Here is a 14,351-nt window from a genome sequence, read left to right as displayed (position 1 = left end):
AGCTTCTGTCATCTATGCTTTTCTGGTCATCTTTATTAAAATCTTCCGACGGAATTACTCTTACAGGATGACTGAAGACAATCCCAGTGCTAATCTAGGATTTCAACCTGTGCACCCAACCTGAAACCAAACTGATTGAATTGTCTATGGATAGTTTTGGTGTGAATAAAATAAAATATTTGAGGTCGTGGATTAAGTATTGTAACTGGAAAATGAAAATGACCTGAGCCTAAAATCTAACCCATGAAGACACTGATGTCCTGTGTTTGTATGCATATTAAAATTCTTTCCCTTTTTCTAGTTTGATATCTCAACCCTCTCGATCCAGGGTGTCCTACTCTGACATTGAAAAGCATCATACGTTTAGCTTTATTGCTTGTAGCTGTGGTTATGTGATAGCATGTAAAATTTCATGATCTTGATTCCCATGGTCCTTTTGTTCAAAAGTATATTTTGGTCCAAGAAATATGTTTTTGAATAGAAGGCCCATGTGTATCCTGATCATTGAACTTTTATATGTTAGATAAGTATGAACCAAGGATGATCTGATGCTGCTGTCAATTTGCGTAATGGCCCCTGGTGTCTTTTGCATTGACTGCTTGTAGCATCATTTGCTCCTTAATCCTCATTCACAATAGTATAATAACTGAATGCAATAAACCTCATTTGAGACATAGTGGAATGATTATCATGGTGTGGAAGAGCTATACAAGCAACTTTCTGAAGGATTCATGCTTTTGGGTTGAACAATGAGTTGATTGGACAAGGACTGTGGCATTGTTTTCTCCCAAACGAATTGTTAAATGGTCAGCTTACCTTCTTGAAGACACTTAATTGCCCTGTTTAAGTACATAAAATTAACTAAATGTTTGGGTTTCACCCTCTATATGTAAGAAAGAACTTGCCTTTAAGATTTTTGCTGGCAAAGGGCATGGCTGTCAAAAGTATTATGTGTGTGCCTATGGAAATAGTGAAAATAGGAGAAAAGCTTTGGAAGATCCGCATTTTTATCTACAAATTAGATCTGGGAAACAGATTGTGGATTTTTAATAAGGACAAGCTAAAAGTGTTTTACCTTGTGAAGCGTGAGAAGAGGCAAGAATATGCCTTCTTCGGGTGAATGTTGCTGATGAAGATCATGTGGCAGAGTTAGAATATATACATGGCAACTGTGTTACCATCTTATAATATGGAAATGCTGGGTAATCCATTATTAATCAATTGAAAGCATGAAACTTGCCTCTTGCCGGCGAAACGGGCCGACATGCTTTCGGATGTTTTACCCAAGTCACCAAACAATAATAGCAAAGGGACATGCAAATGTCCATATATGGTTTAAGTACTTGTTTATGTTAGCGATGTTATTGGAAGTAGTTTATTATGACGACCACGGAGTTGTGATGAAACCCAAATTTGTATGGCTGGCTACCTGTTTTTCAAGTCGTCTGTTGCTTCCACCTGGTAATATTCCTGATTTGAAATTACTTAAGGCTAAAGAAAAGATATACACAAGGGAGGCTGAGAAAATTAAGATACGAGTGTGTGAAATGGTCAGTCTTGTGTATGACGGTAGTGTCTGTGCCTTCGTGTTTATCCACGCTTGGTAGTCTTTGTTCTTCCAAAATTTGGTGTGTATTGGAAGAAATAAAAAGGGATCGAGTATTTGTGATCAAGATCCTATATGATGGTTGTACACTTTGCTATTCATTATGGATTTCATGTTCTTTTCATGGCCTTCTGGCTCCTGCTAGCATGTCTCTCTTTCTTATGTATGCTCGTGTTAATAAAATTATTATGGTGACTCAAGCTGAATTTATTTATTAATAGATTATCGAATGGTCTTCCCAAAATAGTTTTATTAGTGTGGGTGATAGTAATGTCATGTCATTTCAAAGCGTCTCTTATCCATGCATTTATCAGTAGTACTTTTGCGGTTGCTCTTGCAGTTATAAAGTTGAGGATATTCAAAATTTGAGCTAATACATATTTTATATACTAGATCTTATGGCAGTATAAAAGCAACTTTTTCCGGTTAGTAGCACGCTAGCATGTCTAGGCAGCATTAGACAGAGTGCCCAAATTATGGGTTTCTGAAGCCATAATGACAAGATTCATTGATGATTGAACTAGCAGAGCTAGTACATTGAAGACATCTTCTTGCTTCTCTTGCAAATACCGTGTAAATTTCAGTAATCTCTAGCTTCTCGTTTTTCTTCGAATTTCCTGGATTTAGTGTGTTGGGGAGGAAAAAAAGTTGCCAATGAAATTTTGGCCTTTCATACGAGGACAGCAAATAAGCAAGGACTGAGAGGAGAAGGGTGTTCTCCATCTACGGCGAGCGCATGAAAAGAGGGTGAAATTTTATCTGTGTTTGGCTGAGCCGTTTTGCTCGGGCCAGGGCTAGCTCTAGTGTCTAAGAGGCGGAAGCTAGGTTTTTTCCAGAGGATGCTGCTCTTCAGCCTTCAGAAACCAAGGCTTTATTAATATTGGCTGATAAATGAAAGAGAAGTTAGGGTATCTCAAAGTATGATCAAGGATATGCTTAAAGCTCGGCTTCGGGTAAATCTTTATACTGGAAGACACAAATTCAATCTCTGTCTCCCTCTTGGAAAAAAAATTTAGGCACGTTGACGCTGATTTGTAGTCTCGTCTTTATCATTATTGTTTCTGGTGGGAAGCCAAGACTCACTCTGGTCAATGGAGCCGTTTTATCTTAAGAAAGACAGCGAACGAGCTAGTTTGTACTTTTCGAAAGGGATTCTACATTTTTCGTGAACGCCTTTTTATCTTACATATATCAAATCGCTACAATACATAAACTACAAAAATTTTAAAAAATTACAATTCCAACACAACCTTAGCTTGAGACGTTACAAATGTAAATTTGTTTAGCCATTTGAACTCGACTGGATGAGATTTAGCACTTGTTGCTCAACTCAAGCATACCACACACACACAAGTTATGCGATAAAGATTTGATTAAAAACACACGTTTATTTACTTATCTGAGGCGGAATTGGAATCATAACCATCGTCAAAGAGCCAAATAGAACGTTTATTTACTTGTGAGAGAAGACGGATAATGGCCTTGAGAATAAAGTTTTGAATCTTTCACCGCCTTGTTTCCATACACTCGTGAAAAACAAACAAGGGATTCTTTTTTACTACGTCTCTTCAAAGATGCCTATGTTCCAACAATGGAACGTAGGCATCGTAATTAAAAACACTAAAAACTTTACGGGCGAATTGTTGCAATTTTTAGAAATGTAAGGTGGAAGAGTGAGCATGGGATTATACGATTGGAAGTAACTAAGCAAAGATGTAGCATGAGTTTTCTCTTTAACCAAAGATTAGGGCTGTCAACAAGATCCGGATCGTTTGAGCCCCGCCCATTTGGTTTCGCAAAAAACTCATTACGTCTGAAGTTTAATTGGGTTAGACAGAGTTTGGACCTAAATATTGAGGTCAAACTAATTGTGAGTCGCGAGTTTGAGTCATGTTGGATTCAGATCCGACTCATAAATGAGTATAATTGTATATATATATATATAATTTTATGATTATATATATTATGACATAAAATGTTAATAATTTATTTATAAATCTTTAGTAATTGAAATGATAAAATATAAATTATATATTTAATTATGAGTTTGGGTTGAATCCAAAACTCATATAATAGTGTGAGTTGAGTTTGAACATTTTAATTTGAATCCGAAATTCGAAAGTTCAAAAGCCTAAAATTTGTATAATTTGTCAAAATCCGATTCAAAAAGCCGAATTAACACCCTTGTAAAACTAAAACATATACTAGGTCAAGTTCAAGATGTTATATGCTTCTCTAATTAAAATCCGTACGCCAATCTATTTTGCTTGCTGAACATTAGTTGGAAAATTTATTCGGTCTTAACAATTCCGTAATAAATTCTACTCGCCTTTCTCAATGACTTCAATAATTCGTATTGGTAGTAATGAGTGGCACAAAATGACGCTCATCAAAATCATTCCTCCAAGATATTATTATTAATTGCGATACTATCTGCCTCGCCGTTCATTAAATCCAGTCTGCTCTCATCATTCGTCTCGTACGTTTGTCCGTAAACCACTATCTTACTATGATATTAGTATAATATAATTCTTACAAGCTGTGCTGTTGATTCCAACATTTTACTATTCCTTTGCTTGGCATTAATTTTTAATAGTATCTGCACGTTCATTAAAAAAAAAATAAAACCCCCTATTTATGGCTTAGTCCATATGAAAAAAACAATCACTAATGAATATTCGTGCGTGTTTGGATAGGTTTTATTTGTAAAATAAATTTATTTACGTGTATCACAAACACATTTTCAACATATATCATTATATTTTCAATCACTTTTTTATTTGACAATAATATTTCAACGTCTAAACACGTTGATGACAATAATGATAAAGCTGTAGAACTGGGTGCTGGGCGAACAAATGTTGAAAAGAATCTAATGTCAATAATAATATGTTGTAGAAATAATAATATGTTAAATTTGTTATTTTTTCATAAATGGGGGGTTTGACTGATTTTTTTTGCCCGTTGAATAACGCTTATTAAAAGAATCCAGAAAAAACAAATTGATGAGGTAAAGAGAAAAAGGGCAAGAACCAAAAAGAGGTCGACCCGATTATTGGTATTCTGTTGCACTTGCCTCCGTTATACGCACCCTCTCTCTTTCTCTCTCTCTAGCAAATTATATAAAAATCCACTCAAACCCTTATTTACTTCCGCTCTCTCCTCCGCTCTCAGCTCCTCCTCTGCTGCCTCCCAAAGCCAAACATCCTCCCGCCCGCCTAACCCTGCAAAACCCTAGCTTCCCCTTCCGCTGCTCCAGAGGAGAGAGTGAGTCGCAAGAATTCGAGCCAAACCAAAACAGAACAGAGAGAAACTAGAGAAATCCGGCTTCTCTCTCCACCTTCCTTTGATCCAAGTCGAATCCAGGTAACCACCAGATCACCCAAAAAAAAAAAAAAATTATCTTATCGTATTTGCATTTCTTTGTGTAGAATCATTCTTACCCTAAGATTTACGAGGAGTTAGGGTATCTACTAGTTACGCTTACTCTTAGGGTTTTTTTGTAGGTTGAGGGGGATCCATCGCTGATGGCAGCAGCAGCAGCAGTAGCGGCGCAGCAACCAGTTTCTGCACAAGTTGTATGTATTTGTCCAAGGATTTTCGTTTGAGTTCCTTGTTTCCTCTTTTCGTGAATATTCTTGAATTTTTTTAGCCTCATTTATACGGTTTTGATCCGATTTTTCTTTGAGTAGGTTGGGAATGCCTTTGTGCAACAGTACTATCATATACTGCACCACTCGCCGGAGCTTGTTTACAGGTTTTATCAGGATATGAGTAAGCTTGGGCGGCCCGGAGATGATGGCAGCATGAGCATCACCACAACTATGCAAGTAAACTTTTTATATCTTTGAAATACTCTTTTGTATTGTAATTCTGCTAATTCTGACAATATTATGGTTTGGTGGTTGATTTTTCTATTATTTAGTGGTAGCGCCATTTTTAAGCTTTATGTATCCAGTTTTAGAAGCTAGAGGAAAGATGAAGAGGTTTATGAATGAAGTTGTAATTCCTAGTATGGGGTTGTTTCATTTTATAGCTTAAGCGAGAATTCTGCTGTGGTGGTTCTCCTTAAAGAAAGTTGGATCTACTGAAACTAATTAGGCTTGAAACAAGTGAGTCACAAGGAGTTGGATTTATTGCAATTAATTGTCAAAGAAAGATGAAAGGTTAAAAGGATTTGTATTTGAAGAACATTCATTGATAAGAAGCATGATAAAAAACAAAAAAGCTCCTACGGTTTTGAAGGTTTATAGTTTCCAAGTTTTTCATGTTGTCTGGTTTTGTGGCAAATTTACAGGCAATCAATGAGAAAATATTGTCACTTAACTATGAGCAGTTCAGAGCAGAGATCAGGTCTGTAGATGCTCAAGAGTCTTTTAACGGGGGAGTGCAGGTTCTTGTTACTGGATATCTGACTGGGAACGACAACATGATCCGGAATTTCTCCCAGAGTTTTTTCCTTGCACCCCAAGATAGGGGCTACTTTGTTTTGAATGACATTTTTCGCTACGTAGAAAATGGGAATCAACAGGATGCAAACCAGGGGGTGGCAAATGAAGTGGTTGCCCCTGTGACTCCAGAACAAGGTATGAAATGGTGATGCTTGTTTTGTTGCCAATTGCTAGAGATTGTTTTTAATTGTTTAATTTTTTGTTATCTGGCAGACCCTCCGCCTCCGGCTGTGCAGGAGAATCATGTTTCTGAGCAAAGCACTTCTTCAGCTGAGGAAATTAGTGGGGGTGAAGTGTACAACCCTCCTGAAAATGGAGAAATCCCAAATGCTGAGGAGGAAGTCCCAGTAGCTGAGGTTCTTGACGAAGTCCAAGATGAAATGCAGATTGTGGTTGAATCTAACACCAAAATTGAAGAAGTGCCTAAGAAATCATATGCTTCCATCGTGAGTTAAGCTATAAAATTTACTCCTCTTTTTGTGTGTGTGTGTGTCAAAAACAGTTGGAGATTTGTTGTCCATTGTACTGAGAATTCTAAACCATGTTTATGCCATAGGATGATGTCTATTTTTTGTAGAAATTTGATTCAACCATAGGAAACTTGAGTTTGTTAGCTCTTGGTATTGGAGGCAGTTCGGTCTTCTGCCACTGGTTATCTCATCCAAAAATCTTTTTTTTTTTTTTTTTTTTGTGGGTCTTAGGTGATGGACCTGAAGGAAAGTGCAGTGGCTTTTTCATCTCCTACGCCTGCTCCTAGGAAATCTGTACCAAATAGCCAAGACCCTCCCCCAGAACGGGAATCTGATGGACTGGTTCCTCGTCCTGATGCAGTTGATAATGGGAATAACCAAGATGGCGAAGGCAAGCTATTTTTGAGGGTTTTGAACTATTAATCTTTTGCTATGTATTTGATTCCATGTATATTGTTTTGTATTTAAATGTGCCCATTTTTCTTACTTGGAACAGCGGATGGCTATTCAATATACATAAAGGGTTTGCCAATGAATGCTACTGTAACATTGCTTGAGAATGAGTTCAGGAAGTTTGGCCCTATAAGGAATGGAGGCATTCAAGTCAGAAGCAACAGAGTGAGTAGGAACAAATGTATTTACATAGTACTTTTGTGTTTTTTGCCTTACGACTATATTGTTTTCTCCTGCAGCAACAGGGTTTCTGTTTTGGTTTTGTGGAATTTGAGGTACCAAGTGCAGTTCAAAAAGCAATTGAGGTACCTGCTTTCCTATGATAGTATGAACAGGGCCATATTATGTTTTACTAAATTAATAACAGATTATAGTTACTGAACTTTGTCTGGTTTCTATTGAACTATTAAAGTCATGAAACCCTAAAGTTTGACTACTTTGTTAAATCATTTGATTATGAGCTTCTGTTTTTGTCCTTTATACAATTATTTTCATAAAATTTCTAGTTCATAGTTATTTCCAATTACTGTGGTCATTCATGTGTCCCTGCTATTATAGTGCAAAGATCTTTGTGTTTGTTTTTTTTTGGGGTATATATGCTTGTGATGGGATGGATCCCAGTCGTGCATGCTTTAGTACAATGACAGCTTAGCATCTATTCATACAAACTACTACATGCTACACAAAAACCTGAAACTATACACAGTAACTGAGTAATCCTTCCAAAGATTGCTGGTTTCCTTTTACCTTTATGATGTTATGTGAAGACTGCTTTGTTGCCATCTAGCTTTAAATGGGCATTTCAGGGTTTTTTCAGCCAAAAGCTTTATGAGCATTAGTGTTAAACTTGTTCTGATGTCCACGAATCATTGCAAAGCATTTAAATATATGAACAAATCAAACTGCGCTAGCCATCCCTCTTCCCCCACCCCCTCCCTTCCCAAAAACAAAAAAAAAATCTCTCTCTCTCTCTCTCTGTCAAAAGAGGGGGGATGTGTTATTATGGAGGTTGGGATGTTTCTAATTTCACATTGCTTATGGGTATACCTTGCCCTGTCATCCAATTTGATGCAAAAGCATTCGTTGAGGTATCTCTTAGCTGTCTTGTGGTGTTAAATTTTCACTTCCCTCTGTATGATCTGCTCTTTTAGTGAATCAGCCAATCCACCAAACCCTCCTTACCCCAAACCCTCCTTACCCCACAGAAATGGAGAATAAAAAACTCCTAGAAGTGGTTGCTAATCTCTCTTTCATTGGTTTAAATGCTTATTATTCTTCACGTTGTCCCAAGTATTTAACTGGTCTAATTTAGTTTTCAACTAGACAAGCTTAAATGGTTCATTACTTATTTGCTTTTGTTGTTTACTCCATTTCCTCCAAAATGTCTTAATCTTGATATTTTCAGGCTTCTCCGATTGCAATTGGTGGACGCCAGGCCATTGTTGAAGAAAAGAGGTCTACAAATTCTCGAGGCAAGTTGGAAATTGCAAAGCTTTCCTATAAATGTTTTGTGTATGTGGTCTATATATGAAGGATTAAGAGAGAGTGAAATCAACATTCGTAGATGTCTATCACCTTGCCTGTTCCTTGGCTGAATTTTAAAAGGTTGAGAAAGGACTTCCAGTTAACATTTTATTTTTGCCTTTATTCATGTGAAAAAAGGGATGGTCTGATGATTGCAATGCTTGTTACATTTCTTGAAGTTTGTAATAGATATGCCAATTATGAAGTTTAGTGTTGGAACTGAACTTGGTTCCTCTTGCCACAACCTAAGATATTTATTACGTTCGCTTTTGTAGGAAATAATAGGGGAAGGTATCAATCTGGAAGAGTTTCAGGGTTCAGAAATGAGGGAGTGAGAGGCCGTGGAAACTATGGAGGTGGCAGGGGCTACAGTCGAGGTGATTTTGGTGGTAGGAATGAATTCAACAACAGAGGTGGCAATCGAGGAGTAGCATCAAACCGCGGAGGTGATGGATACCAAAGGTCTGACAGCAATGGCGGCCGCATGAACCGCAGTGGTGGTGGAATGGCAAACGGAACAACTAAGAATATGACACCTCGAGTGTCTGCTACTGCTTGATGGTTTATTAGGTTAGTTAGGGCTGGTGAGACATCATGTTAGATCATCCCCCCCCCCCCCCCTTCCTCTTTTCTCTTCAGTTCTAAGGATCAAGTGAGTAGAGATATCCTTTGGGTAGAACAGGTTGTTGGGGCTGCCTGAAATTTTCATTGGAATTTCTGACAAATTCTATTCTAATTTTTTCGTGTCTGGCAAGTATAGTTGGATAGTAGATAAGTTCCATGTAGTTTTTGTGATGTAACAGCACAAGGTTAACTAAGCCCGAAGAAGAGTTGCTTGTTATTCGGTTATGGGCTTATTTTTTGTACTCGACGAATTCTTTTTTGGGGGGTATCTTTACTCTAGATACTTGGAAGAAATGATAGCTGGTTTTAGCTTTGATATGTTGGTTTTTTTTTTTTTTTTCGTTTGTTTGCAGTACTGTATATATAACCTTGTTCTATTCGTGTAAGCCATTTTATCTTATCTTCGAAGACGAATGGGATTAGGTTACTTGTTCTTTCTTCTCCTATGTCAAATTATTCAGAGGCCGAGGAAATTGGTATTTAGGTGACAGATGAAGCCTTGTTGGAATTCGTAACTGCTCTGACAAATGTTCCACGTTGTTAACATGATTTTGTGATGTCTGATAATCAGCTTTTGGCGCAGGATACCTTCTGTGTTACTTAAAATTTTGAATTAATTGTTGCAATCTACCCGAATTCATCAATGTCCTTCGACGCGACGCTACGTTACATAATCTACCTGTGGATTTGCTGGCAAGGACAATTCAGGCATCAACTGTGCACTGGTAATCGGGTGTTAGTGGAGGGCTGTAGTGTATCTCTGAGCTTTGACTTCGTTGCACTTTTAAGGTAAGAGTCCTCCTATTTGCCGTTTGGGCGTAAACATTCCGGAAGCAAGTTTTCTCTGTTACACCGATAGTCGATGTTTTGCCGTCCATTGTCTAGTTTATCTTCCTCTTGTGCAACAATTTTCATCTCCATGATAACCTTCCGCTTCCGCACATGACGCAGCCAATGGGAACGTGAGCTTAGAGAGTTATTGAACATTAAGCATATCCCAATGTGTGAAATTATGGTGTCCAGGGTGGTGGGCAACGGGCATGGCCGTGGATGCCGGCTCCGGTGGTTTTGCAGTCAGGGTGGCTAGGTACCTGCTCCTTGTGGTCGCTTGCCTATCAAAATTCCCATGGTAAGGTAATCATGTCCATACGATCAAAGACAGTAAAAAAACATCATCAGGATTAAAGGAGTAAAATTAGAGCTTTTTTCATTGCACTACTGGGAACTAGGAAAAACCCATGTACTAGCTTTACATCCGAGCATTTAGTTAATTTTCTCTCCTACCCTATTGCAGCAGGCAAAAGAAAAGACAAATCAAAGAAAGAAAGGAGTTGATTATTTCCCATTCGCTATCTGAAAGAGGAAGGAATCATGGTAATGTGCCGTAGTGGGTGCGTTATGTCTATCCCTCCAGCATGCTCCACAAACTCAGCCGGAGAGAAAGAACTTCCATGGCAAACACAGACAATGCTAATCTCCGCCTTTGTGTACCTGTACAGGAACCCAGTTATGGTTTTACCATTTGGACCGTTTCCTGTGGTGGACACACAAGGCATTTGTGGCAGAGAAGGCATCGCAAAATTATGGGATTGAATCTTGGATGGATTGTCTTTGACCTCCTTGGATTGCTTTAGAGGGCTAGAAGTTGCGTCCTTGAACTTTGGAGACACTGCATTAGACTTGGTATCTGGTTTATAATTTCCGCAAGTGTTGACCATGCAAATTTGTGGTTCTGCGGCCAAAAACATCTGCTTTGGCGAGTTCGCCACTCTAATTGTTTCTTCCCCTCCCTCCCTATTGCTCAGAGTGCTATTGGGTTCAGCTTGATGCAGAGCATCGCTTGTTGCTGAAAGGCTTAACTGCCTATCATTTGCTTGTAGGCAACTGGAATGGCTTCCAGTGTCGCTGATGCTTCCACCTGCAACAGTGTTAAGAATGTTAACGAATTGGTACTGGTTTCTTTCCCCCATCCAGAAAATAGAACATCACAAACATCTTGATGGTTGTTATTTCAGATTTCTGATTCTTTTTCTGGGGTATTCCGTATATATAGTATCAAATGGGATGTCTTCATTGATCTCAATTAGCCCACAGGCAGCTCCTAGTGAACACTTGAGGAAATGAGAAATCCACAACCATCTGCAAAGTTTGAATTTATCTTAACTTCAATATGGATTTCAAGTCCACATTATCCAGTTGTCTTTTCATTTGTTCAGATTTATTTTTGTTTTCATTTTTCCCTCAAATTGATTTCCAATGTAAGACCGTCAATGCACTACCATCAGGGTGACCAGCCTAAGATAGTTCAACAAGTGTCCTTGCGCACTCTCAGGAAAAGGACGATCACCATTTTTATCGCTTCACCATTCCGAAACACTTTCTTTTTTATTGTCAAAATAGAACCAAAACAGGTTTATTATGAGTACCGCAGATCATATAAAATTATCCAAGAGGAACATGCAGGTGCGATGTGGGTGTTATTGGGAAGAGGTCTAATATTGAAGGATAACGATCCAAACATAAGAAAAGACCAAAAATGCGAGAACCATTAGAGCATCTTGACAGGTCCCGACATAGATGTGATCCAAGAAGAACATGTTAGGAAACCAATTAATGAAAGCTCTGCATAGACTTAGAATATTGTGGTTTTCAATTGAAATTAGAAAAATACTACTGTCCTTTTGATTAGTATTCCCCAAACACCGAAATCATTTCTATGAAATCTAATCTAGAGTGGACTTTTAAAGAAATAGACTCGGCTTACTAATAAAATTTTGGAGAGTGGTTCGAAAGTTTGATTCATCATAAAGGACTCGATTCTATTATTGATTCAGAAAGGTTCTTGCAGTTCAACAAGCCCATAAACCAAGCATCAACACATCCAGAAGCGCAAAAACAACGTCCCCCTTTCTGTTCTTGTCCCCCAAAAGACATTGCAGGAAGGAAATCCATCCTGTTTTCATAAAAACTTTGAAGTCAGTTGCAGTTTTCATAACAATGGGCTTTGAAATTAATTTCCTTAAATCGACGTGAAAGTCGATATTCAAGATCCACTCTGTTGTTTTCAAGCGAGTCTGTGTCTGGACGATTTCTCCAATATCGACTTGTCTGATGTTGATTTTTCACAAATCCACTGCCAAAGTTTTCTTTAATTTCTAGGAACTACTACTAATCAGTTTCATCTCGAACGCCAATTACCGAAATTCCAATTATGATAGATTATAACCAACATTTTTATTCTAAAGATCACTGTTCTTTTTCAATATCTTAGCTCTCCAGCACCTAAGCAATTCCTTCCTTATACGTGACAAATGCTGTAGTTAAACAAAAAGATAAATGCAATAAAGTAAAACTACTACTTAACCAAGAAAACATCAAAGCAAGCAATTTAGCAGCTTTAAACGTGTTAACGTTGCATTGTTTTACCTTTCCCAGATGTACTTCTATAATCTGAAATGGCTGAGGAACTTCTGTCAAGAGAACCATTGGAGACAGCTTTCTGGTTGACAATCCTACTCATTATGCCACCGCTACTGTTGTGTCCTGAATCACAACCCCTCCCTGAATTATGTCTCATGTTCAAAACCACATTTGCATTAAGATAAGGCCGGAAACTCCCACAACCCAATGCAGGTTGAAACATACTCTTCTCCTTCATCATCTCATCCTCCTCGTTTCCGGCCACAACCCCGGAGGGACCCAAACATGCCACCCCATATCGATACACACTACCATTTTTCTTTAACGGCCCGCATTGTGACTGCTGGTAAAGCCCCTCCGGCATTTGCATCACCCCAACAAGATTTTGTTGCTGACAAGAAGCAATGGCTTCTTTAGGGTCTGAACCTTGTTTTTCGCTAAAATTTGAGTCTTTCATAGCCTCAGTGTCTATAACAAGTGCAACAACATTCTTCTCCTTCCTTGTGCCAGCTAAACAATGATTGCTATGATCATCCCAAACACTCTCCTTCTCTTTCATTGCCCTATCTTCAGCCCTGGCTTGCAACTGCTGTGCCTCCAAACACACCTTGTCAAGATTGGCAACATTAATTATCCCTTTACAATTGACGGATGATTTTCTGAGCTTCTCTTCTCTTTTCTTTCTTGCTTCCCTTCTTCTCAAGGCTTGCATCTCCCTGATGTTCCTGTTTTGATCCACAGCTTCTGATGATCCACTCCTCAGCCGGCCGCCCTCCACTCGATGATGATCGCTTTCCACAACAACAATAGCCTGACGATGATCAGAAGATGAAAAACCAGATCTTGGGACAATAATATTCTCAACACCCCTTTCCTCATCTTTACACAAGGATTCCTCTGCTAATGCAGTTGTCTTCTCACATTTTCCTGCATAGCTCCCACCTATTGATAGCTCCAAACTCAGCTCAATTTCCTCCTCACTCTCTCCCACCCCAACTCCAGATACCTCCAACATTCCCATCAGCACGAAAAGTTATAAAAAAAAAATCCCCTCAAACTCGAAAACTAAGAAAGGAATAAAATTTTGAAACTACTAAGATGACTTCATGATAACAATAAAAAACAATGATGCCAATTATTATCTTCTTCCCCTGTGGCTCAAACTTCGCTTGAAAACAAAAGAAAACTCAAAGCCAGCGGAGAACAGAAATAGGAGCGGTTAAGGCGAGAGCTGGGGGGGAGTGCCACATGGGGGGAGGAGAGTAGAGGACAGTGGAGGTTAGGCTGACACGTTAGATGAAAAAAAAAGGCAGCGATGCTTCAAGGTTTCAAACGTTTGATACATGCGTTAAGTACGGTTAGCCCGCTAATCCTCGTTTAGCGGTGAACATAATCTTTGACTCCCCGGGCCCAGGAGCCGCTGCTTTTAATTCAATCAATTTTTAACGTTAATCTATTCGCCGGTGCTGCTGCTGCTGCTGCTGCGATCAGTAATGTAAGGCCTGCATGCGTTTCCCGGCTGCCACGTGGTGTGCTCAGATGACACGAGAGCAGAGATCACGAGAACTCGACACGTGTTCCTTTCTGGAGATGGCCTTAATGCTTTTTTGGCGGGTCGCTTTGAGAGTACGGATGGATGCACCGTCGCTTTCGCCACAGCAGGGTTGACACGTAGATGGACGGAAGCTCGACACATGGAAGAGGAGAAGAAGGAGCATTCAGAAAAGGGTAAGGAAGGAGAGACACGTGTGGGGCTAGGTCGATGTGACAGGTCAGCTGATGGTGTGTTTTCATTGTTTGCAG

At 39.0% G+C, this 14,351-nt stretch overlaps 2 protein-coding genes across 3 annotated transcripts; one reads left to right on the top strand and one right to left on the bottom strand.

Moving 5' to 3' along the window:
• Positions 1–4,677: 4,677 nt before the first annotated feature.
• On the top strand, positions 4,678–9,444 carry LOC113732672 (nuclear transport factor 2-like). Of its 2 annotated transcripts, none has more exons than XM_027258603.2 (10): positions 4,678–4,972; positions 5,113–5,184; positions 5,299–5,436; positions 5,904–6,192; positions 6,271–6,503; positions 6,759–6,918; positions 7,024–7,145; positions 7,226–7,285; positions 8,386–8,452; positions 8,780–9,444. In XM_027258603.2, exons 2-10 carry the CDS (start codon positions 5,134–5,136, stop codon positions 9,061–9,063), a joined length of 1,404 nt encoding a protein of 467 aa, XP_027114404.2. In that variant the 5' UTR covers positions 4,678–4,972; positions 5,113–5,133; the 3' UTR covers positions 9,064–9,444. The 2 variants fall into 2 exon arrangements, with proteins under 2 accessions (XP_027114404.2, XP_027114398.2); XM_027258597.2 differs by having other exon boundaries at positions 4,680–4,972; positions 7,220–7,285.
• Positions 9,445–10,309: 865 nt separating this feature from the next.
• Positions 10,310–14,024, bottom strand: LOC113732663 (uncharacterized). The gene is made up of 2 exons (XM_027258586.2): positions 12,555–14,024; positions 10,310–11,046 (listed from the first exon to the last, which is right to left on the bottom strand). Exons 1-2 carry the CDS (start codon positions 13,567–13,569, stop codon positions 10,478–10,480), a joined length of 1,584 nt encoding a protein of 527 aa, XP_027114387.2. The 5' UTR covers positions 13,570–14,024; the 3' UTR covers positions 10,310–10,477.
• Positions 14,025–14,351: the final 327 nt, after the last annotated feature.

Source organism: Coffea arabica, chromosome 1c, assembly GCF_036785885.1.
Source record: "Coffea arabica cultivar ET-39 chromosome 1c, Coffea Arabica ET-39 HiFi, whole genome shotgun sequence".
Lineage (NCBI taxonomy): Eukaryota > Viridiplantae > Streptophyta > Magnoliopsida > Gentianales > Rubiaceae > Coffea > Coffea arabica.
This window is presented reverse-complemented; position numbering and strand designations above follow the sequence as displayed.